This window comes from Anomaloglossus baeobatrachus, chromosome 7 (assembly GCF_048569485.1).
Source record: "Anomaloglossus baeobatrachus isolate aAnoBae1 chromosome 7, aAnoBae1.hap1, whole genome shotgun sequence".
Taxonomy (NCBI): Eukaryota; Metazoa; Chordata; class Amphibia; order Anura; family Aromobatidae; genus Anomaloglossus; species Anomaloglossus baeobatrachus.
Genome location: NC_134359.1, coordinates 16,506,650 through 16,534,414, shown reverse-complemented (window position 1 = coordinate 16,534,414; position 27,765 = coordinate 16,506,650). Strand labels below are relative to the sequence as shown.

The 27,765-nt window shown below is 46.6% G+C and overlaps 2 protein-coding genes across 3 annotated transcripts in view; one reads left to right on the top strand and one right to left on the bottom strand.

The window, feature by feature from the left end:
• Positions 1–129: 129 nt before the first annotated feature.
• On the bottom strand, positions 130–10,344 carry BCS1L (BCS1 ubiquinol-cytochrome c reductase complex chaperone). Of its 2 annotated transcripts, none has more exons than XM_075318776.1 (8): positions 10,218–10,337; positions 6,612–6,974; positions 6,227–6,366; positions 4,387–4,581; positions 4,216–4,279; positions 3,910–4,079; positions 2,907–3,024; positions 130–949 (listed from the first exon to the last, which is right to left on the bottom strand). In XM_075318776.1, the coding sequence occupies exons 2-8, from the start codon at positions 6,929–6,931 to the stop codon at positions 697–699; spliced, it is 1,260 nt and encodes a 419-aa protein (XP_075174891.1). In that variant the 5' UTR covers positions 6,932–6,974; positions 10,218–10,337; the 3' UTR covers positions 130–696. The 2 variants fall into 2 exon arrangements, with proteins under 2 accessions (XP_075174891.1, XP_075174890.1); XM_075318775.1 differs by having other exon boundaries at positions 131–949; positions 10,246–10,344.
• A 112-nt stretch (positions 10,345–10,456) lies between these two features.
• The window catches only part of ZNF142 (zinc finger protein 142), a 29,013-nt gene continuing 11,704 nt past the window's right edge, over positions 10,457–27,765 (top strand). Inside the window, exons 1-6 of the mRNA XM_075317079.1 lie at positions 10,457–10,603; positions 16,465–17,329; positions 18,317–18,472; positions 19,342–20,151; positions 23,449–23,626; positions 24,318–27,339. Coding sequence (XP_075173194.1) covers positions 16,525–17,329; positions 18,317–18,472; positions 19,342–20,151; positions 23,449–23,626; positions 24,318–27,339 — 4,971 coding nt within the window. The 5' untranslated portion in view covers positions 10,457–10,603; positions 16,465–16,524. The remainder of the gene's footprint in view (positions 10,604–16,464; positions 17,330–18,316; positions 18,473–19,341; positions 20,152–23,448; positions 23,627–24,317; positions 27,340–27,765) is intronic.

The following is a 27,765-nucleotide window of genomic DNA, read 5'->3' as shown; positions in this document are numbered from 1 at the left end:
CGCTGGGCTTCGGTAAGGCATGTGAGGGTAATTATTTTTCAACATATGGGCCTTTAATAAATAATAAATGGACAAGTCATGTAGAGTTTTTTTCAGAGCGATGGAGGACGCGGATAGGAAATAAAGCATTCAGGATCCACTTAATAATAAATGGCCATTTATTTCTGGAGGCGACGATGCACGTCTATAGATAAGCCTCATTATGAGGCAATGATGGTTCCTTCTGGAACAGGACGCTCCTTCCCCGGCCTCCGACCGATGGCGCTTATTATAGACGGGAGGTCATTAATTACTGATGGCGGCTGCAGGTTACCGGCTACTGAAATGGATAAGACAAATATGGATTTTTCCAATTATAACCACATTTTTCCATTTCTCCATCCAACGGAGAATTGTGTGTAACATGTATGAATGCTACACCATCGCATCGTGAAAAAGTAGAAACTTTCTGATAGGCTGCTAAGATCTCTGCTTGCTGTCTGCTTTCTAATTTACCCCTAGAGGTTGAAATCCCGTCCTGGTCATGTCCGGCAGAGACATGCAGGATGGAATTGACCCCAATAATGTTTCCACTCATTTACAGCAAGCAATGATTTTGAAACTGGCAACAATGTATATGAAAAGTGGCAACATTCCATTTAACAATATCAAGAGTGATCTGGACAATCCTCGGTGAGACTCGGCCCTGGAGGACGGTTACACGGCCAGGGAGGGGATGTTCTCGATGGCCGCCCCGGGGTCATTCTTGTGCATCATGAAATGTCCTTGCACTTGGGCCGCACTTATCTTCTCAAAGGCCCGAAGTGCCGAGTCTGCGAACTCCTCAGCCGCAGAGCCGGGCTGCTCGGGGTAAAACCTCTGGAACATCTGGGCGAGCTGCCACCGGCTGCAGTGTCCTATGTACTGCTTGACATCCACCCGGCCTGGACGGATCAGCGCCGGATCCAACCTACGGAGACAGAAAGACGTCAGATCCCGAGCACGACACAAAGCGAGACAATTTAATAGGGATTTTAGAGACCCGCTTCACTGATCAGACGATCTTATGATTGGGTGAATGCTAATGAGATGTGATCACTGCGGCGGCACTGGAGCAGCATTATTACTGTAAGAAGGGGGAAGCTCTGCTACAACCACGTAATACGTTGGTGCTCAAAAAAAAAAGTATAACATAATACTGATATTTCTGGCACGCATAGGAAAAAATATTTCAATATGATATTGCAGAATATTTTGTTATCATATTCTGCAAAAGGAGTCAACCAAAATGCCAACGTTTCGGCTCACATTTGAGCCTTTTTCAAGGCATATATATCAAGAGGTAGATAAGCACAAAAATAGATGCTTGGCAGAATATGGGCTTAGGATAGCAAATACCAGAGGATGGGATGAGGCAGGGGCAAGTCATAGAAGACCAGGGTGACTAGGAGATGGTGCCTGGAACGACAGCAGGCTGGGTGCAAATGGAACGGTGTCCGGTGTGCTGGCTGTCTGGTAGCAGGGACTACTATGACTTGCCCCTGCCTCATCCCATCCTCTGGTATTTGCTATCCTAAGCCCATATTCTGCAAAGCATCTATTTTTGTGCTTATCTACCTCTTGATATATATGCCTTGAAAAAGGCTCAAATGTGAGCCGAAACGTTAGTATTTTGGTTGACTCCTTTTGCAGAATATGATAAAATATTCTTCAATATCATATTGAAATATTTTTTCCTATGCGTGCCAGAAATATCAGTATAGCAGCATTATTACTGGCACCCACAGGTGGTGCACAGTGCACGCTGCGGTCTGGGGGGGGATCCGCTGCACCATTGTGCTGAAATTCGTCTCTTTATATGCAGACTTCACGTGCACTGAGGGACGGCTGCGCTCCGACACTACTTGATTGACAGCGGGACACTTGCAAGGGACGTTCTTTTTTACCAGCGTACGTGCAAAACTGGTTCTGTACCGCATGCACCACCCGACAGGCAGAGCAGCACAAGTGCAACATGTCAATAGCTGCACACTGCCGTGTCCTCTGCTTGCCCAAAAAAAAAAAAAAAAAAAAGTTGCCTTTAATTAAGTAGCACTAAAATCCTCTTTGCTAAAGTGTCTCCCCCTCCCCATGAGGTGCTCTGGTCCACAGCATGGCCGCTGACTGAGGGGCCTGTGACCAGACGTATCCATCTGTAGCCTCCATCTAAAAATAATGCACTTGCGCTAATTTCCCCCGCCATGTGCCAGGTTTGTTGCACATTTAGAAAAAGAGCAAGAAAGTGGACAATCCCTTTAAGATTCCTGAACATCCCCTTTTAATGGTGTATTCCAGATGGCAGAAACGATCACCCACAGGGTATGTGATAACTGCTAAATGTCCAATCCGTCGGACCCGCACCGATCACCAGATTGGGGCACTTTCATCCCAGTTACAATAGAGCGACACTGCGCACACTCGACCGCTGCTCCTTTCATTCTCTAGGTCACTGCGAGAAAAAGCGGAGCACAGCGTCCGGCAGGGACGGTGCAGAAAATCAGAACCAGAAAATAATTAGATTTCCCAGGAGATAAATCCATGAAGGGTTAATGTCAGCAGACTGTGGCTGGTTTCCAAGTAGTAGCAGAATTCTGAGTGCAGCTCTGGAAGGGACTACAGCATAAAACATAATGCAGCTCAAGGTCAAGTATAAGACAAAGAAGAAGCAACAGTATCTGCAACTGCACAACACTATACGCAGTGCACTGACTGATACATTGTAACGAACGCTCAGGACGGTGTTTAGGTCATATGGATTTTCTACTCTGCGAACAATAGTAACAAACCCTCAGCTGTGAGAAGTGCTGGGCTACAACGTTCCTATTCATTGGCAGCAAAGAGAACTTACAAATTGTGTATCTGGAAACCACAAAGTTTCACTATCCCACCTGTCAATGTGATTAGTCGTCATAAACACGATGCGAGCTTCAGTGGAAGCGACGCCGTCCAGAGAGTTCAACAGACCGCTGAACGTCAACCGGCCGAAGCCCTGATAGGCAGCGGGGTCTGAAAAAGAAGGGACAAAATATACTGCTGCTCCTGACGAGGGAAGAACCGACACCGCACTATAGGAGGAAAGTCAGGAAGCCATCAAGCTGTCACCAATATCAGCAAGCAGAACTGAGATTGCAGCTCTGAAGTATGTAACATCATTACTACACAGTGACTGCAGCAGCAGAATAGTGAGTGCAGCTCTGGAGTATAATACAGGAGGTAACTCAGGATAAGTAATATAAATGTATGTACACAGTGACTGCAGCAGCAGAATAGTGAGTGCAGCTCTGGAGTATAATACAGGAGGTAACTCAGGATAAGTAATATAATGTATGTACACAGTGACTGCACCAGCAGAATAGTGAGTGCAGCTCTGCAGTATAATACAGGAGGTAGCTCAGGATCAGTAATGTAATGTATGTACACAGTGACTGCAGCAGCAGAATAGTGAGTGCAGCTCTGGAGTATAATACAGGAGGTAACTCAGGATCAGTAATGTAAGTACACAGTGACTGCAGCAGCAGAATAGTGAGTGCAGCTCTGGACTATAATACAGGAGGTAACTCAGGATCAGTAATGTAATGTATGTACACAGTGACGAATAGTGAGTGCAGCTCTGGAGTACAATACAGGAGGTAATGCATGATCAGTAATGTAATGTATATACACAGTGACTACACCAGCAGAATAGTGAGTGCAGCTCTGGAGTATATATACAGGAGGTAACTCAGGATCAGTAATGTAATCGACGTACACAGTGACTGCACCAGCAGAATAGTGAGTGCAGCTCTGGACTATAATACAGGAGGTAGCTCAGGATCACTAATCTTTGCGCATATACACTATGGCACAGGAGAATGTAGGTAATAATAGGATATATAATTGCTGGACACTTACTTTGCTTGGCCAGATCCCGGCTAACAAAAGCAGCATCAACGTCCTCTAAGAGGATGATGCTCTGCTGCGGAGCGACGCTCAGGAGGTGATTGAGGCGATCGTCGGAGAGGCTGTTGTCGCTGAGGCTCATCAGACAGATGCTGTACTCCAGCTCCCCGGCCAGCGCTGTGCTGAGGAATCAGAGACAGCGGAGAGCATGAGACGCTGCACCCAGAGAGCAGAGCAGTGAATGTATGAACCCCCCATGTCCTGCAGCCCCCAATATGTCCTACCCATAATGCACACATCAGCCACAATGGTACTTACATGAAGCTGCTCTTCCCACACCCCGGCGGCCCATACAGGAGATATCCGCGTCTGTACGGGATCCCTGCGATTTACAGCAGAAAAGAGGGAAACGCGAGAACAGAATTTCCCAGAGATCCAGGAAAATGTGACCTCCCCAACCTCACCCCGGGATTAGGATCCGGTACTCGCCTCGGTCGCTGTACCACTTGTGATTGTTGATAAATCCTTTCACATCCTGAACAATTTTATCCGAAATTCCTTCTTCTAGCACAACAGAGGTCAGAGGGCGCCTGCGTCTGGGGAAACCGAACGGGCGCCATTCAGCACCAAGAGCGGTGTACATGATCGTCTTCCCCTCCTGCTGACGAAGGGCGAGTTCCCTAGCTACAAAGCAAGAATACATACGTTCTGCAACAGGCTGTCATATTCTGTATAGGCTATATATTCCTGTATATAGGAGCAGTATTATAGTAGTTATATTCCTGTATATAGGGGCAGTATTATAGTAGTTATATTCTTGTATATAGGGGCAGTATTATAGTAGTTATATTCCTGTATATAGGGGCAGTATTATAGTAGTTATATTCCTGTATATAGGGGCAGTATTATAGTAGTTATATTCCTGTATATAGGGGCAGTATTATAGTAGTTATATTCCTGTATATAGGGGCAGTATTATAGTAGTTATATTCCTGTATATAGGGGCAGTATTATAGTAGTTATATTCTTGTACATAGGAGCAGTATTATAGTAGTTATATTCTTGTACATAGGGGCAGTATTATAGTAGTTATATTCTTGTACATAGGAGCAGTATTATAGTAGTTATATTCTTGTACATAGGGGCAGTATTATAGTAGTTATATTCTTGTACATAGGAGCAGTATTATAGTAGTTATATTCTTGTACATAGGGGCAGTATTATAGTAGTTATATTCCTGTACATAGGAGCAGTATTATAGTAGTTATATTCTTGTACATAGGGGCAGTATTATAGTAGTTATATTCCTGTATATAGGAGCAGTATTATAGCAGTTATATTCCTGTACATAGGGGGCAGTATTATAGTAGTTATATTCTTGTACATAGGTGGCAGTATTATAGTAGTTATATTCCTGTATATAGGGGCAATATTATAGTAGTTATATTCTTGTACATAGGGGCAGTATTATAGTAGTTATATTCTTGTACATAGGAGCAGTATTATAGTAGTTATATTCTTGTACATAGGAGCAGTATTATAGTAGTTATATTCTTGTACATAGGGGCAGTATTATAGTAGTTATATTCTTGTACATAGGAGCAGTATTATAGTAGTTATATTCTTGTACATAGGGGCAGTATTATAGTAGTTATATTCCTGTATATAGGAGCAGTATTATAGTAGTTATATTCTTGTACATAGGGGCAGTATTATAGTAGTTATATTCCTGTATATAGCAGTATTATAGCAGTTATATTCCTGTACATAGGGGGCAGTATTATAGTAGTTATATTCTTGTACATAGGTGGCAGTATTATAGTAGTTATATTCTTGTACATAGGGGGCAGTATTATAGTAGTTATATTCTTGTACATAGGGGCAGTATTATAGTAGATATATTCTTGTATATAGGAGCAGTATTATAGTAGTTATATTCCTCTACATAGGGGCAGTATTATAGTAGTTATATTCCTGTATATAGGGGCAGTATTATAGTAGTTATATTCTTGTACATAGGGGGCAGTATTATAGTAGTTATATTCTTGTACATAGGGGGCAGTATTATAGTAGTTATATTCTTGTACGTAGGGGCAGTATTATAGTAGTTATATTCTTGTACATAGGGGGCAGTATTATAGTAGTTATACTCTTGTACATAGGGGCAGTATTATAGTAGTTATATTCTTGTACATAGGGGGCAGTATTATAGTAGTTATATTCTTGTACGTAGGGGCAGTATTATAGTAGTTATACTCTTGTACATAGGGACAGTATTATAGTAGACGTAGTCCTGTATATGGGTATTAGACTTTTATTATTTTTGTACCTTCTTGCAGAATGTTGAAGAAAATCTCCCGCTTGGTCCCTATTGCAGTGAAGGTCACAGACTCCCAGGGGGTTCCTGTGTGTAAATCAATCATCTGTTTTTCACGATTTCTCTCTATGCGAATCCATTTATTTCGATACCTTACAAAAAAGAAACATGGAGGCATTTTATTATTTCTGTCTGGAGTATTGCAGTATTTGACTGATTAGTTGGAGTGTATTTTCCTAGCTTTTGTGCTTTTCTGTCCCTCTTCTGTCTCAGTGGAGAATGTGTATTCATCAGTATACCTGCTCCCTCAGGTCACGCTGCATGATAATCACTATGGCCCCATTACTGCGCCTTCTATGGTCCTCATATTTGTGATATTCCATCCGGGGGCACTCACCAAATGAAGTGGTTTCCAGGACTGGGGACAAAGTCGAACTTGGTGGTGACCCGGCCGCTCTCGTGCTGCAGGTAGGAGGTCTCCACGCTCAGATGTTGGGTGCGCCGGGCGTGGTGCGAGATCCAGCTCAGCAGCCAGTGGTAGCTCTTATCTTTACTGGGGACCTCCAGGGTGATCATGTAATGCCTCCTGAATGCCACCATTCCCAGCTGGGCACCTTTACGAGCTAATGCCAAAGCCGTGCCCACTCCGACCAGACCGAACCCCGCACCAAAGTAAGGGTTGTCCTTCAGCGCCGCCAGGAAATCCGATAGCGGCATTGTGACGGGTGACGGATGTTATGGTTATCTTCTCTGTGGCATCCTGTCCGGACAGCGGGAGACAGCGGTCAGCAACACAGCGGGAGACAGCGGTCAGCAACACAGCGGGAGACAGCGGTCAGCAACACAGCGGGAGACAGCGGTCAGCAACACAGCGGGAGAAAGCGGTCAGCAACACAGCGGGAGAAAGCGGTCAGCAACACAGCGGGAGAAAGCGGTCAGCAACACAGCGGGAGAAAGCGGTCAGCAACACAGCGGGAGAAAGCGGTCAGCAGCACAGCGGGAGAAAGCGGTCAGCAGCACAGCGGGAGAAAGCGGTCAGCAGCACAGCGGGAGAAAGCGGTCAGCAACACAGCGGGAGAAAGCGGTCAGCAACACAGCGGGAGAAAGCGGTCAGCAACACAGCGGGAGAAAGCGGTCAGCAACACAGCGGGAGAAAGCGGTCAGCAACACAGCGGGAGAAAGCGGTCAGCAACACAGCGGGAGAAAGCGGTCAGCAACACAGCGGGAGAAAGCGGTCAGCAGCACAGCGGGAGAAAGCGGTCAGCAGCACAGCGGGAGAAAGCGGTCAGCAACACAGCGGGAGAAAGCGGTCAGCAACACAGCGGGAGAAAGCGGTCAGCAACACAGCGGGAGAAAGCGGTCAGCAACACAGCGGGAGAAAGCGGTCAGCAACACAGCGGGTGAAAGCGGTCAGCAACACAGCGGGTGAAAGCGGTCAGCAACACAGCGGGAGAAAGCGGTCAGCAACACAGCGGGAGAAAGCGGTCAGCAACACAGCGGGAGAAAGCGGTCAGCAACACAGCGGGTGAAAGCGGTCAGCAACACAGCGGGTGAAAGCGGTCAGCAACACAGCGGGTGAAAGCGGTCAGCAACACAGCGGGTGAAAGCGGTCAGCAACACAGCGGGTGAAAGCGGTCAGCAACACAGCGGGTGAAAGCGGTCAGCAACACAGCGGGTGAAAGCGGTCAGCAACACAGCGGGTGAAAGCGGTCAGCAACACAGCGGGTGAAAGCGGTCAGCAACACAGCGGGTGAAAGCGGTCAGCAACACAGCGGGTGAAAGCGGTCAGCAACACAGCGGGAGAAAGCGGTCAGCAACACAGCGGGAAAAAGCGGTCAGCAGCACAGCGGGAAAAAGCGGTCAGCAGCACAGCGGGAGAAAGCGGTCAGCAGCACAGCGGATGAAAGCGGTCAGCAGCACAGCGGGAGAAAGCGGTCAGCAGCACAGCGGGAGAAAGCGGTCAGCAGCACAGCGGGAGAAAGCGGTCAGCAGCACAGCGGGAGAAAGCGGTCAGCAGCACAGCGGGAGAAAGCGGTCAGCAGCACAGCGGGAGAAAGCGGTCAGCAGCACAGCGGGAGAAAGCGGTCAGCAGCACAGCGGGAGAAAGCGGTCAGCAGCACAGCGGGAGAAAGCGGTCAGCAGCACAGCGGGAGAAAGCGGTCAGCAACACAGCGGGTGAAAGCGGTCAGCAACACAGCGGGAAAAAGCGGTCAGCAACACAGCGGGAAAAAGCGGTCAGCAACACAGCGGGAAAAAGCGGTCAGCAACACAGCGGGAAAAAGCGGTCAGCAACACAGCGGGAAAAAGCGGTCAGCAACACAGCGGGAAAAAGCGGTCAGCAACACAGCGGGAGACAAACAATAAACCTTCTAATGTAATCGCTATCAGCGCCTGTGTTAGTCAAGACCCCAGTGTCATCGGGTCCACAATGAAACGCTCATGATAGTAAATCACAATAATCCAAAGTGACTTAATTACTGTGGTCACATAATCAGCAAAACACCGGACGCATGCGGCTCCAGAGACAGGATTGCAAATCAGCTATTTCACTTATTTTTTTTATTTTTATTTTTTTATAATAATAATAATAATAATAAAAAAAATGTATTCTCAAATTTCAGTCAAGTACGAATTTTAACCCTTTAAAGTAGATTTTTTTCGACAGACTAGAAAATTGTGTTGTGTTTTAAAAGGACAGCTTTCATCTGCATTGTGCCGGAAATACAGCACATAGGAACAGCGAACACTCAGGATCCAGCACCGTCAGCCGATTCCGTCTGGTCTGGGGGCCAGGATAACCCGCGTCTGGTCTGGGGGCCAGGGTAACCCGCGTCTGGTCTGGGGGCCAGGGTAACCCGCGTCTGGTCTGGGGGCCAGGGTAACCCGCGTCTGGTCTGGGGGCCAGGGTAACCCGCGTCTGGTCTGGGGGCCAGGGTAACCCGCGTCTGGTCTGGGGGCCAGGGTAACCCGCGTCTGGTCTGGGGGCCAGGGTAACCCGCGTCTGGTCTGGGGGCCAGGGTAACCCGCGTCTGGTCTGGGGGCCAGGGTAACCCGCGTCTGGTCTGGGGGCCAGGGTAACCCGCGTCTGGTCTGGGGGCCAGGGTAACCCGCGTCTGGTCTGGGGGCCAGGGTAACCCGCGTCTGGTCTGGGGGCCAGGGTAACCCGCGTCTGGTCTGGGGGCCAGGGTAACCCGCGTCTGGTCTGGGGGCCAGGGTAACCCGCGTCTGGTCTGGGGGCCAGGGTAACCCGCGTCTGGTCTGGGGGCCAGGGTAACCCGCGTCTGGTCTGGGGGCCAGGGTAACCCGCGTCTGGTCTGGGGGCCAGGGTAACCCGCGTCTGGTCTGGGGGCCAGGGTAACCCGCGTCTGGTCTGGGGGCCAGGGTAACCCGCGTCTGGTCTGGGGGCCAGGGTAACCCGCGTCTGGTCTGGGGGCCAGGGTAACCCGCGTCTGGTCTGGGGGCCAGGATGACCTGCGTCGGCCCTGAGGGGCAGGATGACCTGCGTCTGGTCTGGGGGCCAGGGTAACCCGTGTCTGGTCTGGGGGCCAGGGTAACCCGCGTCTGGTCTGGGGGCCAGGGTAACCTGCGTCTGGTCTGGGGGCCAGGGTAACCTGCGTCTGGTCTGGGGGCCAGGATGACCTGCGTCTGGTCTGGGGGCCAGGATGACCTGCGTCTGGTCTGGGGGCCAGGGTGACCTGCGTCTGGTCTGGGGGCCAGGGTGACCTGTGTCTGGTCTGGGGGCCAGGGTAACCTGCGTCTGGTCTGGGGGCCAGGGTAACCCGCGTCTGGTCTGGGGGCCAGGGTAACCCGCGTCTGGTCTGGGGGCCAGGGTAACCTGCGTCGGCCCTGAGGGGCAGGATGACCTGCGTCTGGTCTGGGGGCCAGGGTAACCTGCGTCTGGTCTGGGGGCCAGGGTAACCTGCGTCTGGTCTGGGGGCCAGGATAACCCGCGTTTGGTCTCGGGGCCAGGATAACCTGCGTCGGCCCTGAGGGGCAGGATGACCTGAGTGTGGTCTGAGGGGCATGACAACCTGCGACTAGTCTTTGGGGCTCCTGCCCGCAGAGGTCATAGATCCTTCCCTGCTCCCGGCTCTCTGTGCACCTTGTGGTCACCGCTTCCTGCTCGCTGCGTTTCACGCCTCAAGCGCACTTAACATTTGCGTTTCAAGCCTCTCTAATTTGCCAATGACGCTAAGCAAATGAAGACGTCACTTCCTATGCGTTTCACGCTGCTTTTCCGGTTGCGTTCCAACACTTCTGTCTTCTCCGGTTTCAGGGGAGCTGCGGAGACCGGGGGATAAAAGACAACATTCTGAGCTGACGACCGGAACCCCGAGTGTAGAAACGGAAGAGCTGGAGAAAAGATGTTCAGAGGCCTCCAGACACCGGGTAATGATGGGTATTACCGGATAACAGTCAGGGCTCAGCTGTCTGTGAGAGCAGGGGCGACAGTAAGGAGGAGACCAGGGGAAAGACATATACTGCACAGGGGTGACGTCAGAGGTGTGATCATTATATGTCAGTAGTGTAATATTTCCCCTATATACAAGAATATAACTACTATAATACTGCCCCCTATGTACAAGAATATAACTACTATAATACTGCCCCTATGTACAAGAATATAACCACTATAATACTGCCCCCTATGTACAAGAATATAACTACTATAATACTGCCCCCTATGTACAAGAATATAACTACTATAATACTGCCCCTATATACAAGAATATAACTACTATAATACTGCCCCCTATGTACAAGAATATAACAACTATAATACTGCCCCTATGTACAAGAATATAACTACTATAATACTGCTCCTATATACAAGAATATAACTACTATAATACTGCCCCCTATGTACAAGAATATAACTACTATAATACTGCCCCTATGTACAAGAATATAACTACTATGATACTGCCCCCTATGTACAAGAATATAACTACTATAATACTGCCCCTATGTACAAGAATATAACTACTATAATACTGCCCCTATGTACAAGAATAGTACAAAAAACAAACAAAACCGCTCACCACTGCAGAGACAAGCCTGAATATATCCTCCTGTTAGTCCCCTTTGGTCCGGCACGGATTACGGCAGCAAGCCGAGAAGATAATAGAAGAAAGCAGTGGAAAAATCCAGCTGGACTCCAAAGGGATAAATAAAAATGCTTCTTTATTTATATCAACTCGATTAAAAATATATATCCATTTCTCAAGTAAAGACACCGGCTTGTTCACACTGATGCATGGCAGATGTATACTACTACGCGTTTCGGCGGAACGCCTTCCTCAGGTCATAGTCAGTACAAGATTAAGAGGAGATTTATAAATGTTTTTCCTGAGCAGCGAAGTAACTCACATGTTCTCAATAAATTAATTATATAGGGGAGTATACACTGCTCAGGTAAAATCACAAATTCACAAGAGGAAAGTACAAAAAGACCATGAAGTATTTATCTAACCTTAAATTACATAGGTATCCATCCAGATAAAATACAGAAAAAAATATATATATATCAATTAACATCTAGGTATGAAAATCCTATATATAGATAAATATACATATCTTTTTTTCTTTCTTTTTTTTCCCATAAATGGACATGAAAATCAATAGACACAATAAAACCCCACTTTATAGATGTAGATAATCACATTCGTTTGTCAAAACACATTATAGGAAGCAAGACATATAAAAAGGACACTGCCCACAGGTATAAGAAGAGAGAGAGAGAGAAGAAAAAAAAAAAAAAAAAAAAAAAAAAAAAAATTTTATAATGTCTCGCAGTTGTCAGCCGAGGCCTACCCGTATATGTAAGGCTCAAACAGAACACATATCAATATTAATGAGCGACAGAAATATCAGTGTTGAGATCTACAACAACAAATCAACCACGCTCATACAATGGAAGTGTAAAGTGCTGTTGTATTAGTCTCGCAGTTGTCAGCCAAAAAAAAAAAAAAAAAAAAAAAAAAAAAATTTATAATGTCTCGCAGTTGTCAGCCGAGGCCTACCCGTATATGTAAGGCTCAAACAGAACACATATCAATATTAATGAGCGACAGAAATATCAGTGTTGAGATCTACAACAACAAATCAACCACGCTCATACAATGGAAGTGTAAAGTGCTGTTGTATTAGTCTCGCAGTTGTCAGCCAAAAAAAAAAAAAAAAAAAAGGTTAAATTTCTCTCTTTTTTTCAAAAACCTCAATAGCATAAGATCAAATCATGTCTGCTATTTAATCCCTTTGGGAGGCGGGTATCCAACATAAAAATCCACCGACTTTCATGATTAAGTAGCTTTCTCCTATAGTCGCCTCCTCTCAATGGTTTAAAAACCTTCTCTATACCCTTGAATTTAAAAGCTGTCAAATTGCCCTTGTGGACTGTGGCAAAATGTCTAGATACCGCAGAGATACCAATGGTATTAGCGTTCACTGAATCGGACATGTGCTTGCGTATACGTTTTTTAAGTGGCCCCACTGTACAGCCTACGTACTGAATCTGGCATTGTTCACACTCTATCAGATATACCACATGATCACTATTACAGTTAATGAAAGTATTAATGTTAAAGCTATTACCATTGTGGAAAGATACAAAGGTATCACTCTTGCTAACAAAACTGCAGCATTTACATTTAGCGGCACCGCACTTAAAAAAACCTTTGACTTCTAACCACGTGGTAGATCTGACCGGCCGTGCGGAGACAAATGTGCTAGGAGACAAAATACTCTGCAAAGTGGGAGCCTTTCTGGCAACAAATCTAACTGCATTCTTGCTCATGATTTCCTTCAATCTCAGATCTTGGTTCAGCAGAGGTAAGTATTTTTTTATGATATTTTTTATACTGTCAAATTGATCACTGAATTGCGTAGAGAAGGTAATAAAACAATTATCGTTGTCCCTCTGTTTAGATTTGTCGGCAAGGAGGTCTACTCTATTTACTCTATCAACTATATGCTCTGCTCTGTCTAGTACCCACCCAGGATAATCTCGTGCTCTGAGTCTGTCTTTAACCCTTTGTGCCTCTTTTTTGTATGTAGCTGGGCTGGAACTATTTCTCTTAGTACGGATCAATTCTCCCACTGGAATATTTCTCAGAACATGTTTAGGATGGCAGGAAGATGCATTCAGTGTGTTATTAGTGGCCAGAGGTTTCCTAAATGGAGAAATACATACTCTGTTATCTTTGATGGAGAATTCAATATCCAAAAAATTAATTTTTGTTTTATGTAGATTGTGTGTGAATTTCAGATTGAACTCATTATTATCCAAATATGAAAACAATTCCTCAGCTCTGGATTCTGTGCTCCTCCATACGAGTAACATGTCATCTATGTATCTCCCCAGCCACAAAATATCACTAAAAGGAGGTCTACTCTATTTACTCTATCAACTATATGCTCTGCTCTGTCTAATACCCACCCAGGATAATCTCGTGCTCTGAGTCTGTCTTTAACCCTAACTACTATAATACTGCTCCTATATACAAGAATATAACTACTATAATACTGCCCCTATGTACAAGAATATAACTACTATAATACTGCCCCTATGTACAAGAATATAACTACTATAATACTGCCCCTATGTACAAGAATATAACTACTATAATACTGCTCCTATGTACAAGAATATAACTACTATAATACTGCCCCTATGTACAAGAATATAACTACTATAATACTGCCCCTATGTACAAGAATATAACTACTATAATACTGCCCCTATATACAAGAATATAACTACTATAATACTGCCCCTATGTACAAGAATATAACTACTATAATACTGCTCCTATGTACAAGAATATAACTACTATGATACTGCCCCCTATGTACAAGAATATAACTACTAAACAGAGGGACAACGATAATTGTTTTATTACCTTCTCTACGCAATTCAGTGATCAATTTGACAGTATAAAAAATATCATAAAAAAATACTTACCTCTGCTGAACCAAGATCTGAGATTGAAGGAAATCATGAGCAAGAATGCAGTTAGATTTGTTGCCAGAAAGGCTCCCACTTTGCAGAGTATTTTGTCTCCTAGCACATTTGTCTCCGCACGGCCGGTCAGATCTACCACGTGGTTAGAAGTCAAAGGTTTTTTTAAGTGCGGTGCCGCTAAATGTAAATGCTGCAGTTTTGTTAGCAAGAGTGATACCTTTGTATCTTTCCACAATGGTAATAGCTTTAACATTAATACTTTCATTAACTGTAATAGTGATCATGTGGTATATCTGATAGAGTGTGAACAATGCCAGATTCAATACGTAGGCTGTACAGTGGGGCCACTTAAAAAACGTATACGCAAGCACATGTCCGATTCAGTGAACGCTAATACCATTGGTATCTCTGCGGTATCTAGACATTTTGCCACAGTCCACAAGGGCAATTTGACAGCTTTTAAATTCAAGGGTATAGAGAAGGTTTTTAAACCATTGAGAGGAGGCGACTATAGGAGAAAGCTACTTAATCATGAAAGTCGGTGGATTTTTATGTTGGATACCCGCCTCCCAAAGGGATTAAATAGCAGACATGATTTGATCTTATGCTATTGAGGTTTTTGAAAAAAAGAGAGAAATTTAACCTTTTTTTTTTTTTTTTTTGGCTGACAACTGCGAGACTAATACAACAGCACTTTACACTTCCATTGTATGAGCGTGGTTGATTTGTTGTTGTAGATCTCAACACTGATATTTCTGTCGCTCATTAATATTGATATGTGTTCTGTTTGAGCCTTACATATACGGGTAGGCCTCGGCTGACAACTGCGAGACATTATAAAATTTTTTTTTTTTTTTTTTTTTTTTTTTTCTTCTCTCTCTCTCTCTTCTTATACCTGTGGGCAGTGTCCTTTTTATATGTCTTGCTTCCTATAATGTGTTTTGACAAACGAATGTGATTATCTACATCTATAAAGTGGGGTTTTATTGTGTCTATTGATTTTCATGTCCATTTATGGGAAAAAAAAGAAAGAAAAAAAGATATGTATATTTATCTATATATAGGATTTTCATACCTAGATGTTAATTGATATATATATATTTTTTTCTGTATTTTATCTGGATGGATACCTATGTAATTTAAGGTTAGATAAATACTTCATGGTCTTTTTGTACTTTCCTCTTGTGAATTTGTGATTTTACCTGAGCAGTGTATACTCCCCTATATAATTAATTTATTGAGAACATGTGAGTTACTTCGCTGCTCAGGAAAAACATTTATAAATCTCCTCTTAATCTTGTACTGACTATGACCTGAGGAAGGCGTTCCGCCGAAACGCGTAGTAGTATACATCTGCCATGCATCAGTGTGAACAAGCCGGTGTCTTTACTTGAGAAATGGATATATATTTTTAATCGAGTTGATATAAATAAAGAAGCATTTTTATTTATCCCTTTGGAGTCCAGCTGGATTTTTCCACTGCTTTCTTCTATGTACAAGAATATAACTACTATAATACTGCCCCCTATGTACAAGAATATAACTACTATAATACTGCCCCTATGTACAAGAATATAACTACTATAATACTGCTCCTATGTACAAGAATATAACTACTATAATACTGCCCCTATGTACAAGAATATAACTACTATAATACTGCCCACTATGTACAAGACTATAACTACTATAATACTGCCCTCTATGTACAAGAATATAACTACTATAATACTGCCCCCTATGTACAAGAATATAACTACTATAATACTGCCCCCTATGTACAAGAATATAACCACTATAATACTGCCCCTATGTACAAGAATATAACTACTATAATACTGCCCCCTATGTACAAGAATATAACTACTATAATACTGCCCCCTATGTACAAGAATATAACTACTATAATACTGCTCCCTATGTACAAGAATATAACTACTATAATACTGCTCCCTATGTACAAGAATATAACTACTATAATACTGCCCCCTATGTACAAGAATATAACTACTACAATACTGCTCCTATGTGCAAGAATATAACTACTATAATACTGCTCCTATGTACAAGAATATAACTACTATAATACTGCCCCTATATACAAGAATATAACTACTATAATACTGCCCCCTATGTACAAGAATATAACTACTATAATACTGCCCCTATGTACAAGAATATAACTGCTATAATACTGCCCCTATGTATAAGGATATTTCCTATAGTGATCTGTGATGAGCTCCTCGTTACTTGGAGCGATTTCTTACCAGTTCTGTTGTACTTGCAGACGTTACACACGAGGCTGCAGAGCGATTTACCGGATAATGCAGCCCCCATATTGTAGGAGATGTCGGAGGACGGACTGTTGGTGGCTTCTGATTGGAGGATGCAGTCATGTGAGCAGCCTATTCTTCAGACGTCGTCTTGTGCTCATATAGAGGGTTTGATGGCGGATCCTGCTCCGTCTGAGGACGCTCTCCATTTGCCGTCCTTCTATCTGCAGAGCAAGGACTCGTCGCGGGTGGACAGCACCTCCATGAATACAGACGTTGCCGATCTGCTGCCCCAGGAGATCTGCCATCCCCTCGGAGACCCCTCGGTACCGGACTGTCCCAGTTTATCTCTCACCGAATCCCAAATCCTCCTCAGTGACCCGGTGATGATGCAGGATGACACGAGTCATGGAGCCGCAACGGACGCCTTCACCTGCCCCATCTGCCGGAATGAACTCAAGACGCCGGCTGAATTGAAGGAACATTTCCGCGGCCACCCGCCTCCCCCGCCGGAGCTCCGGTGCTGGCACAGCGGCTGCCCGTTCTTGGCTGAAGACTTGAAGAGGTTCCAGTCTCATCTGAGGAGGGAGCACAAGCTGACGCCGGTGCCCTGCTCTCACCGCACCTGCCGGCTCCTCTTCCCCGGCCGCCAGGAGATGTCGCAGCACTGCCGCACTCATTTTCCCTTTCACTGCAACCAGTGTGACTTCATCAGCTCCAATTCTAAGGTTTTCTCCCAACATCGGAGATCCCACATTACTCCCGGGGAGCCATATTTTACTCTAGAGGAGCCTGAATCCGGGACGCGCTCGGCCCTGGAGCCCCTGAGTGACGACCCCCCGCCCGCAAGTCACTTCCTGGAGATTGTGTCGCCATCCAGTAAGTAAAAGGCAGCAAAGTGGGCGCTTTATGTGCTATATTTACAGAAGGAGCAGAATCACATCCGATAGTCATATATGAGATTATGTGGTTGCACCCTGGTGCCAAATGTCGATTATTTGGGGTCTGCAAAGACCCTTCTGCTTTTTTTACTTCTCTGCACAGTCCCATATTGCTGGAAGCTCTCTATAACACAGGATCTGGGAAATGTTGGATCACCCTTCTGTGATTGACAGCCGGCCTCCAATATTACCCAGGATCAGAGGTCTCTGATCTCGGCCATGAAACCGTTTCAGCCATATTTTATATATTATATTATATAATATATAATATATCTATATATCTCTAATATAACATATATATATATATATATATATATATATATATATATATATATATATATTATATTAGAGATATATATTTTATTAGAGACATATATATATTATATATTAGAGATAGATAGACAGAGATATATATATATATATATATATATATATATATAATCTCTATCTATCTCTAATAGAGATATATATATATATATATATATATATATATATATATATATATATCTATCTCTAATAGAGAGATATATATATATATATATATATATATATATATATATATATATATATATATATATATATATATATATATATATATATATATATATATAATATATATAATATATAATATATATATATATATATATATATATATATATATATATATATATATATATATATATATATATATACTTCTGATATGTGAATATGTAAGAGGGAAATTTTAGAGGCATCGCCTACTAATCTGTCACTGGGTCTATTCTTGGCCTGTGCCAGATTATCAAGAATTCTGGATTATCAGATCCAGCTGTATATTCAGGTTCCAGTACATATTACCAGTAAATCCAGTGCAGAATATTCGTCAGCGTCCATTGACTGTGCATCTCGTTGTGCGTCTTGTTCACAATAATTTTTTGTTTTTCAGATGTCGTCGGTCATGGTTCCGTCCCGGCGCTCAGATGCCGAAAACGCAGAAAAACGACTCGAAAAAGTGAAACTGAAAATCCAGAATCCAACAGCAATGAAGAAAATGAAAATAACGGCAGAGAAAAGAGAAGTCCGATGAGACCGCAGGCGACACGTAAGGATCCAGAACTTTTACTTGTTGCCCAAAAAGTGCAGATTTCTATAAATGGTACAGAAAAAGCTGGAAAACTGAAAAAGGGATTTCCAGACGCATTTAAATAAAATGGATTCTCCGTAGAATTGTGCAACTTTTTGTTTGTACTTTTTTTTTTTTTTTTTTTCCTCCCCCGATATCTTTGCTTGCTGTCAGTGAATTAAAACCTTGATTACTTCTAGAGTCTTCCATCCTATGCTGATCGTACAGATTCCAGGCTCTGATACACTGTGACGAGCCATGCAGCTGTGCGAAGCTAACATTCTGCCGGTGTAGCAGCCCCAGCACGGACCGCGAGGCACGGACTGACCCGAACGCTGCAGACTCGTATATGCCTATAAGTCTGCTATGTTCAGGTCAGGACTCCCGCAGTCGGTTCTTGTATCGTATAGACCGAGACACATGAAATGTGTGAACCCAGTTCAGACCAGCGTCACGGTGCAGTCTCGTATGCTGCAAGGAGAGGATGATTTGTTTCGCTTTGTCAGGGGATACTGAAGCCGGTTGTACCCAGTGATCTGGACCGCTTCAGGGCAGCACTGACAAGCTCTGTAGAAAAAGCTTGTAAATGCATACTCCTAGTCTAGGAAACCGTTCACCTCTGGTAGTTTGCAGAGGTTGCCGGTAACCTAGGCAACAAGAAGTAAACTACAGAATTAAGTCTCTTCAGTTCTTAAGAGGCAAGGGAATTTTTAATAAGTAATTTTGCAAAGTTGCTTCTTTTTACTGGCATGTTGCAATTTTACCCCTTTGGGACTGAGACCCCCACATAGCGGGGGTCGAGTATACTCGTATAGACCTGACGCACACTTCTGTCTCCCTGAATGCAGGCGGCATAGAGAACGGCAAGGAGCACCTGTATAAAACCCACATGTGCCCGGAGTGCAAGCGATGCTTTAAGAAAAGGACCCACTTGGCCGACCACCTCCATCTTCACTTCCCCGACCCGAACCTCCAGTGCTCGAACTGCAGCAAGTTCTTCACCAGCCGCAATAAACTGAAGATCCACATGATGCGGGAGGCCGGTGAGAAGGTCCACGGCTGCCCTCTGTGCGACTACAGCGCGGTGGAGAAGAACGCCCTCAACCGCCACATGGCGAGCATTCACGAAGGGGTGTCCAACTTCTACTCCGACACCTACTCCTGCCCGGTGTGCGAGGAAACCTTCAAACTGAGCCAGGCTCTGAAGGATCACATGAAAGGACACAAAACGGAGCAGAAGATGAGATGTCTGCAGCAAGGGTGTGACCAAGCCTTGTCCGATCGCAAGGACTTCCTCCGACACGTGAAGGAGTCTCACGGAATCCAGGCCGTAGAGTGCCGCTACCACGCCTGCTCCCTACTGTTCAAGAGCCGCGAAGAGATGGAAGTCCACCGGAAGAACCACTACGCCTTCCACTGCCAGGACTGTGACTTTGTGTGCTCCAACAAACACGTGTTCCGCAAACACAAGAAGTGCGGCCATCCTGGAAAAGAGGAGCTGACGTGCCGCTTCTGTCCCTACAAGAGCTTCAATCCGGTGGAATATGCCGACCATGTGGGCAAGATGCACGCCAGCGAGAAGATTCACCGCTGCGGAGACTGCGACTTTGCCACCGCACACAAGAGAGTCCTGATGCGTCACATACTGCTCCACACAGGTACGGGAATTATCCTTATATGATATGTACTTTACAGATATGTGTTTGTCTTCTGCTTGTGCAGGACTATATCGATGACCGCTCCTTAGTAGTGATGAGCGGGCACTACCATGCTCGAGTGCTCAATACTGGTAACTAGTGATGAGTGGACACTACCATGCTCAGGTGCTCAGTACTGGTAACCAGTGATGAGCGGGCACTACCATGCTCGGGTGCTCAGTACTGGTAACTAGTGATGAGCGGGCACTACCATGCTCGGGTGCTCTGTACTCGTAACTAGTGATGAGTGGACACTACCATGCTCAGGTGCTCAGTACTGGTAACTAGTGATGAGCGGGCACTACCATGCTCGGGTGCTCAGTACTAGTAACTAGTGATGAGCGGGCACTACCATGCTCGGGTGCTCAGTACTGGTAACTAGTGATGAGCGGGCACTACCATGCTCAGTACTGGTAACTAGTGATGAGCGGGCACTACCATGCTCGGGTGCTCAGTACTCGTAACTAGTGTGATGAGCGAGCACTACCATGCTCGAGTGCTCTGTACTCGTTACTAGTGAGGAGCGGACACTACCATGCTCTGGTGCTTAGTGCTCGTAACTAGTGATGAGCGGGCACTACCATGCTCGGTTGCTCTGTACTGGTAACTAGTGATGAGCGGGCACTACCATGCTCAGGTGCTCAGTACTGGTAACTAGTGATGATCGGGCACTACCATGCTCGGGTGCTCTGTACTCGTAACTAGTGATGAGCGGGCACTACCATGCTCGGGTGCTCAGTACTGGTAACTAGTGATGAGCGGGCACTACCATGCTCAGGTGCTCAGTACTGGTAACTAGTGATGAGCGGGCACTACCATGCTCGGGTGCTCAGTACTGGTAACTAGTGATGATCGGGCACTACCATGCTCAGGTGCTCAGTACTGGTAACTAGTGATGATCGGGCACTACCATGCTTGGGTGCTCAGTACTCGTAACTAGTGATGATCGGGCACTACCATGCTCAGGTGCTCAGTACTGGTAACTAGTGATGATCGGGCACTACCATGCTTAGGTGCTCAGTACTAGTAACTAGTGATGAGCGGGCACTACCATGCTCGGGTGCTCAGTACTGGTAACTAGTGATGAGCGGGCACTACCATGCTCGGGTGCTCAGTACTGGTAACTAGTGATGAGCGGGCACTACCATGCTCGGGTGCTCAGTACTGGTAACTAGTGATGAGCGGGCACTACCGTGCTCAGTACTGGTAACTAGTGATGAGCGGGCACTACCATGCTCAGGTGCTCAGTACTGGTAACTAGTGATGAGCGGGCACTACCATGCTCAGGTGCTCAGTACTGGTAACTAGTGATGAGCGGGCACTACCATGCTCGGGTGCTCAGTACTGGTAACTAGTGATGAGCGGGCACTACCATGCTCAGGTGCTCGGTACTCGTATTGAGCAGTTGTAGACATGGACGGGCATGACTCGCATACCGACTATAATGGATGATCTTCTGGAAAAATGCTTTCGTCCGGTGTTGACTTCCTTTATACTCAGGCACTCAAGTCGCTCCAATCCGAGCATCCAACTGCTCCTTGAGTACCAAGCACCCGAGCATGGTAGTGCCCGCTCATCACTAGTTACCAGTACTGAGCACCCGAGCATGGTAGTGCCCGCTCATCACTAGTTACCAGTACTGAGCACCCGAGCATGGTAGTGCCCGCTCATCACTAGTTACCAGTACTGAGCACCCGAGCATGGTAGTGCCCGCTCATCACTAGTTACCAGTACTGAGCACCTGAGCATGGTAGTGCCCGCTCATCACTAGTTACCAGTACTAAGCACCCGAGCATGGTAGTGCCCGCTCATCACTAGTTACCAGTACTGAGCCCCCGAGCATGGTAGTGCCCGCTCATCACTAGTTACCAGTACTGAGCACCCGAGCATGGTAGTGCCCGCTCATCACTAGTTACCAGTACTGAGCACCCGAGCATGGTAGTGCCCGCTCATCACTAGTTACCAGTACTGAGCACCCGAGCATGGTAGTGCCCACTCATCACTAGTTACCAGTACTGAGCACCCGAGCATGGTAGTGCCCGCTCATCACTAGTTACGAGTACTGAGCACCCGAGCATGGTAGTGCCCGCTCATCACTAGTTACCAGTACTGAGCACCCGAGCATGGTAGTGCCCGCTCATCACTAGTTACCAGTACTGAGCACCTCAGCATGGTAGTGCCCGCTCATCACTAGTTACCAGTACTAAGCACCCGAGCATGGTAGTGCCCGCTCATCACTAGTTACCAGTACTGAGCACTCGAGCATGGTAGTGCCCGCTCATCACTAGTTACCAGTACTAAGCACCCGGGCATGGTAGTGCCCACTCATCACCAGTCCTTTGTCATCCATTTCAGATTGGTGGCAGTCCGTACTCACAGAGATCGGCCACTAACAGGTCCCAAAGCTGCAGGATGTGCACACAGTATGGAGCTAAACGGCACAGCTCTGTACACACTGCAGTGGCTCCAATTGAAGTAAATAGGAGCCTACCACCAAGTGGCCACTACGCGGTGGTCAGAGCTGTGCCATCTTGCCCCTTGCTCTGTGTACATCAGTCACCACGAGTCCTCCTAATAGCAAATGGGTGGGTGATGGGTGGCAGACCCCCATCGATCCAATGATCCAATATTAATGATCTATACTGAGGAAGGGCAAACAAATTCCTGGAGCTCCAAGGTGTTTTAATGAGGCAAAGGTTAGCGTTACAGATATTATTTTCTGCGTATTTTGAACATGTGACACCCCCCCCCCAGGACCAGATGACTAGATCTTTTTCCCCCCTTACCTCTCGTCAGTACAGGGTAAGTTTCAGATTGGTCGGGATACGTGCTTCCCTATATCTTTCCCATTAATGGTCGATGAGGCCAGCCAGTTTGTATACTTTACCCCTTGAGCTTGTGACGCTCTGGACTCGGCTCGATCTCCGCAGGGAGAACTATGATAGTCAAAGAGCTGCATTTATATTAATCTAAACTTCAAGGGAAATCTGATGAGATGAGTGACTGGATCTGCAGGATCCGGGTCCAGCGGCAGCGTCAGTAGCCACAATAATTATGTTGTGCCACGCCTACAATAAATAATGCCGGCAGATAGTGGCGATTTGTAGAGCGCAGACCAGGTCTCTCTCTTTCCATCTGATCTTAACTGTAAGGCATTAATCAGTAGATGACGATGCTATGACTTCAGCACTAACACATTCACCAATGACATTGGATGGATTTTAAGCTTTTCATTTTTTTCTCTGTTCCCATTCTCAGGTGAAAAGCCTCACAAGTGCAGCCAGTGCGACTTCATGTGCCGAGACATCAGTTACCTGTCCAAGCACATGCTGACCCACTCCACGGACAAGAACTATATGTGCACCGAGTGCGGGTACATCACTAAATGGAAACACTACCTGAACGTGCACATGCGCAAACACAGCGGAGACCTCAGGTGAGTGCAGTATGATACCACGCATACTGGTGAGCATGCCGGGGAGATACTGCAGGTACCGAATAATGGAAGATGTGTCTGACCGCTGGCTAAAAAGGAATGCACTGAAGTACATGTCTACCATTAAAATACACTGGTAACCTACATTACTGATCCTGAGTCACCTCCTGTATTATTCTCCAGAGCTGCACTCACTATTCTGCTGGTGCAGTCACTGTGTACATACATTACATTATCCTGTATTATACTCCAGAGCTGCACTCCCTATCCTGCTGGTGCAGTCACTGTGTACATACATTACATTATCCTGTATTATACTCCAGAGCTGCACTCACTATTCTGCTGGTGCAGTCACTGTGTACATACATTGCATTACTGATCCTGAGTTACCTCCTGTATTATACTCCAGAGCTGCACTCACTATTCTGCTGGTGCAGTCACTGTGTACATACATTTACATTACTGATCCTGAGTTACCTCCTGTATTATACTCCAGAGCTGCACTCACTATTCTGCTGGTGCAGTCACTGTGTACATACATTACATTACTGATCCTGAGTTACCTTCTGTATTATACCCCAGAGCTGCACTCACTAGTCTCAGAATATGGCAAAATAAAGTAAATTGATTAAATACGCACTTTATATCATCCAGATGTACACTGTTCACTGCCCGGTCTTTATTCCACCAGGTACCATTGCAGCCAGTGCTCGTACCGCTGCCATCGGGCAGACCAGCTCAGTAGCCACAAGCTCCGGCACCAGGGGAAGACTCTTATCTGTGAAATCTGTGGATTCGGGTGCAAGCGTAAGGCCGAGCTTCACAAGCACATGCAGGTGAAGCATTCTCAGTCTCCGGAGATCACCATGTACCAATGTCAGCACTGCAGCTACCAGACCAAGTACAAGCAGACCCTGCGCAACCATGAGAACGGCAAGCACACCAAGCACCGGGAGTTCCGCTGCGCCCTCTGCTCCTTCCGTACCTTCAGTAATACCAGCCTCTTCTTCCACAAGCGTAAGTCCCACGGATACGTCCCCGGGGATCAGGCCTGGCTGGAGCGCTACGCCAGCAAGCAGCAGGAGAACAGCAGCGTGGATCTGCTTTTTCCCTACAAAATCGAGGCTCCGAACAAACATATACCCTCTGCTGGTAAACGGGCTCCAGGCGATAATGGTGCAGAGACGACTGATAATCGGACCTCAGAATGCATGCAGGTGGACGGTCTTACTGAACCGCCTGCAGACGCAGGTATTGCGGTGCCGGACGAGTCCTTACTGGCGGCCATTACTCTGGAGCCTGTTGAAACCTGCAGTATAGAAATTGCCGACTTTCCGGTAAGACTTCAGCTTTCCGAGTCCAGTGAACTTTTGGCCAAAGAGTCTTCTGCTTGTGACGATCCTCTCCCTACCAGTGATGAAATCCTCTGCTTCTCCGAGTCCATGGCTGGGGAGGACCATGCAAACTGCAGCCAAGACTACGACGAAGAAGCAGATCCGCACCCGGGGGATGATCCGGAGAAGGTGGAAAATGGGGTGTGCGTGACCGTGCAGTACAACCAAGAAGCAATCCTCTGCCAAGTGAGCCAGAAAGGCGAGGAGCTGCCGCTCCATGTGAACGCCGACCTGGAGCTCCAGCCCGGAGACATCCCTGTAGAAGTGCAGGACTCCTGGGCAGACGTGGTGAAGGGTGGCGTCCAGCTGACCATAGTCTGCCAATCCAGCGATCTTCATGAAAGCACCATCCAAGAAGTTGAAGCCACCACTGTCCCTCTGGATGAAGCAGAGGATGAAAGCAGTAAGCCAGAATCCATCTTGAAAGCATTGAGAAAGCAAGACAAGGAGCAAGCGGAAACGCTCGTCCTGGAGGGGAGGGTCCAAATGCTGGTGGTCCAGTCCGATACGCAGGTCTACAAATGTGAGAAGTGTTCCTACATCACTAAGAAGAAAGGAAGCATCGTCCAACATGCCAAGAATGGCTGCCACCTGCGCAAATCCTCGCTCGTGTGTCAGGAGTGCGGAGCCAGCTTTAAGCAGCAGAGGGGCCTCAACACTCACGTTCTTAAGAAGTGTCCCGTGAAGAAGAAGAGAGCGTGTCTGAGGACGGCCATGTCGGTGGAGGGTGCAGACCACCATGTGGATAGGGATTTAGGAGATGGTCCAGCAGACTTAGGCTCCATTGAGGAATCCTTAGAACCTGACAAACATTTGTCCCCGTGTCCAAGTTCATTCCAAAATCCAGTTATGGACAAAATTTCGGAAAACTCATTGGACAATGAAGAAACGAGTGTAGCGGTATCCTCATCGGACACCCTTAGGATCTCCGAGACCGTCAATGAGAAGTACCGAATTGAAGGGGGAAAGTTTCACTGCTCGTTCTGCTCCTACTCCTGCTCCAGGGAGTGCACCATAACCTGTCACGTCAACCAGAGCTGTCCGGAGGTACAGAGGGCTCCTTGTCCTCCAAGCCTCCAGTCTGAGGCACCCTTGAAAGAAGTAGAGGGCGCTCAAGAAATGGGACGTGAGAGTCCTGTGGATGAAGACCACCAAAGTCCAGGGCCAGAGGCAGAGGTTGGCAACGGCTCGTATGACTCCACCAGCGCCCGTCGACTTTCTTGCCCTTCCTGTGTCTTTACTTGCACCCAGGAGCGAGCCATGAAAACGCACAAGAAGAAAGGATGTTTAAAGCCCGGCGAGCTGCAGTGCCCCCTGTGCTCGTACCGGTGCATGTCGCCCGGGGCGTTAAAACGGCATCGCGAGCTGCACCAGAAATACTCGCAGAGCAGACTGCAGCTGCAGTGCAAGCAGTGCGACTTCACCTGCAAGCAGCCGCGGTGCATGAAGCCGCACGTACGCATTCGCCATGAAGGTATCAAACCTCACCGCTGCCGATACTGCGATTTCAGCACCACCAGACGTTACCGGCTGGAAGCGCACGAGTCTCTGCACACCGGCGTCGGGCGGATTGCCTGCAGTTCTTGCAGCAGGACCTTTGGCACCAACTCTAAATTGAGGCTTCACCAACGGAGGGTTCACGAGAAGACGCCCACTCACTTCTGCAAACTCTGTGACTACAGCGGCTACAGCCAGAATGACGTCGCCCGGCACATGGCCAGCTGCCACAGCGGCGATGCCGTCTACCCATGCACGGTTTGCCAGGCGAGTTTTAGCTCCGAGGCTGCTTTAAAGCAGCACAGTCTGAGGAAACACCACGAAAAAGCCTCTCATGAGTGCTCACAATGCCCGTTCTCCTGCCACAGCCAGGCCACGCTCCGATGCCACCTGCAGAAGCAGCACCTCCAGCTGGAATGCCTGCTCTGCAAGGAAGCCTTCTCTCGCAGGGAGGACATGGAGGAACACCGGAAAACACACTTCTCCCACCACTGCCAGCAGTGCCAGTACTCCGCCAAAGACCGACAGCAGCTTATCAATCACTACGCGGAGGAGCATGAAAGCATCGGGCCGCCTGACAGTGAGGCGGCGGATGGGGGGCCCCTGCAGTGTCCATTCTGCTCCTTCTCCTGTCGTCATCAACTAGTGTATGACCACCATGTGAAGGGCCACGGGGCCACTCGTATTTACAAGTGCTCAGACTGTGACTATAGCACCCGGAATAAGCAGAAGATCACCTGGCATAGCCGAATCCACACTGGCGAAAAACCGTACAAGTGTCACCTCTGCACTTACGCCTGCGCGGACCCTTCACGTCTTAAAGTAAGTTTGGGGGTGGGTTTATTGGGGGGGATGTCAGCATTTTGGTGCAAATTTTACAACCAACAGAACAGAGCTGGTCCCATTAGACCTTCCTCTCCCTATATTATGTGTCAAAGAGGGGGAATCCTGTTCCAGATGGCCCATAGTTTCCGCAGGGGAGGGATTATTTGAGGGAACACTTAACCTGGACTACCCGATAAATAATGGATACTAACTAGTGATGAGTGGGCACTACCATGCTCGGTACTCGTAACTAGTGATGAGCGGGCACTACCATGCTCAGGTGCTCGGTACTCGTAACTAGTGATGAGCAGGCACTGCCATTCTCGGTACTCGTGACTAGTGATGAGCGGGCACTACCATGCTCGGGTGCTCAGTACTTGTAACTAGTGATGAGTGAGCACTACCATGCTCGGGTGCTCTGTA

Coding starts and splice junctions, on each gene's coding strand:
- BCS1L (XM_075318775.1), bottom strand. CDS start 6,931: ATGCCGCTATCGGATTTCCTGGCGGCGCTGAAGGACAACCCTTACTTT. Junction 3,025..3,909: donor CCGGGATCTGGCCAAGCAAA/GTAAGTGTCCAG, acceptor CTTCTTTTTCAG/ACCCCGCTGCCTATCAGGGC. Junction 950..2,906: donor ACGACTAATCACATTGACAG/GTGGGATAGTGA, acceptor CTGTCTCCGTAG/GTTGGATCCGGCGCTGATCC.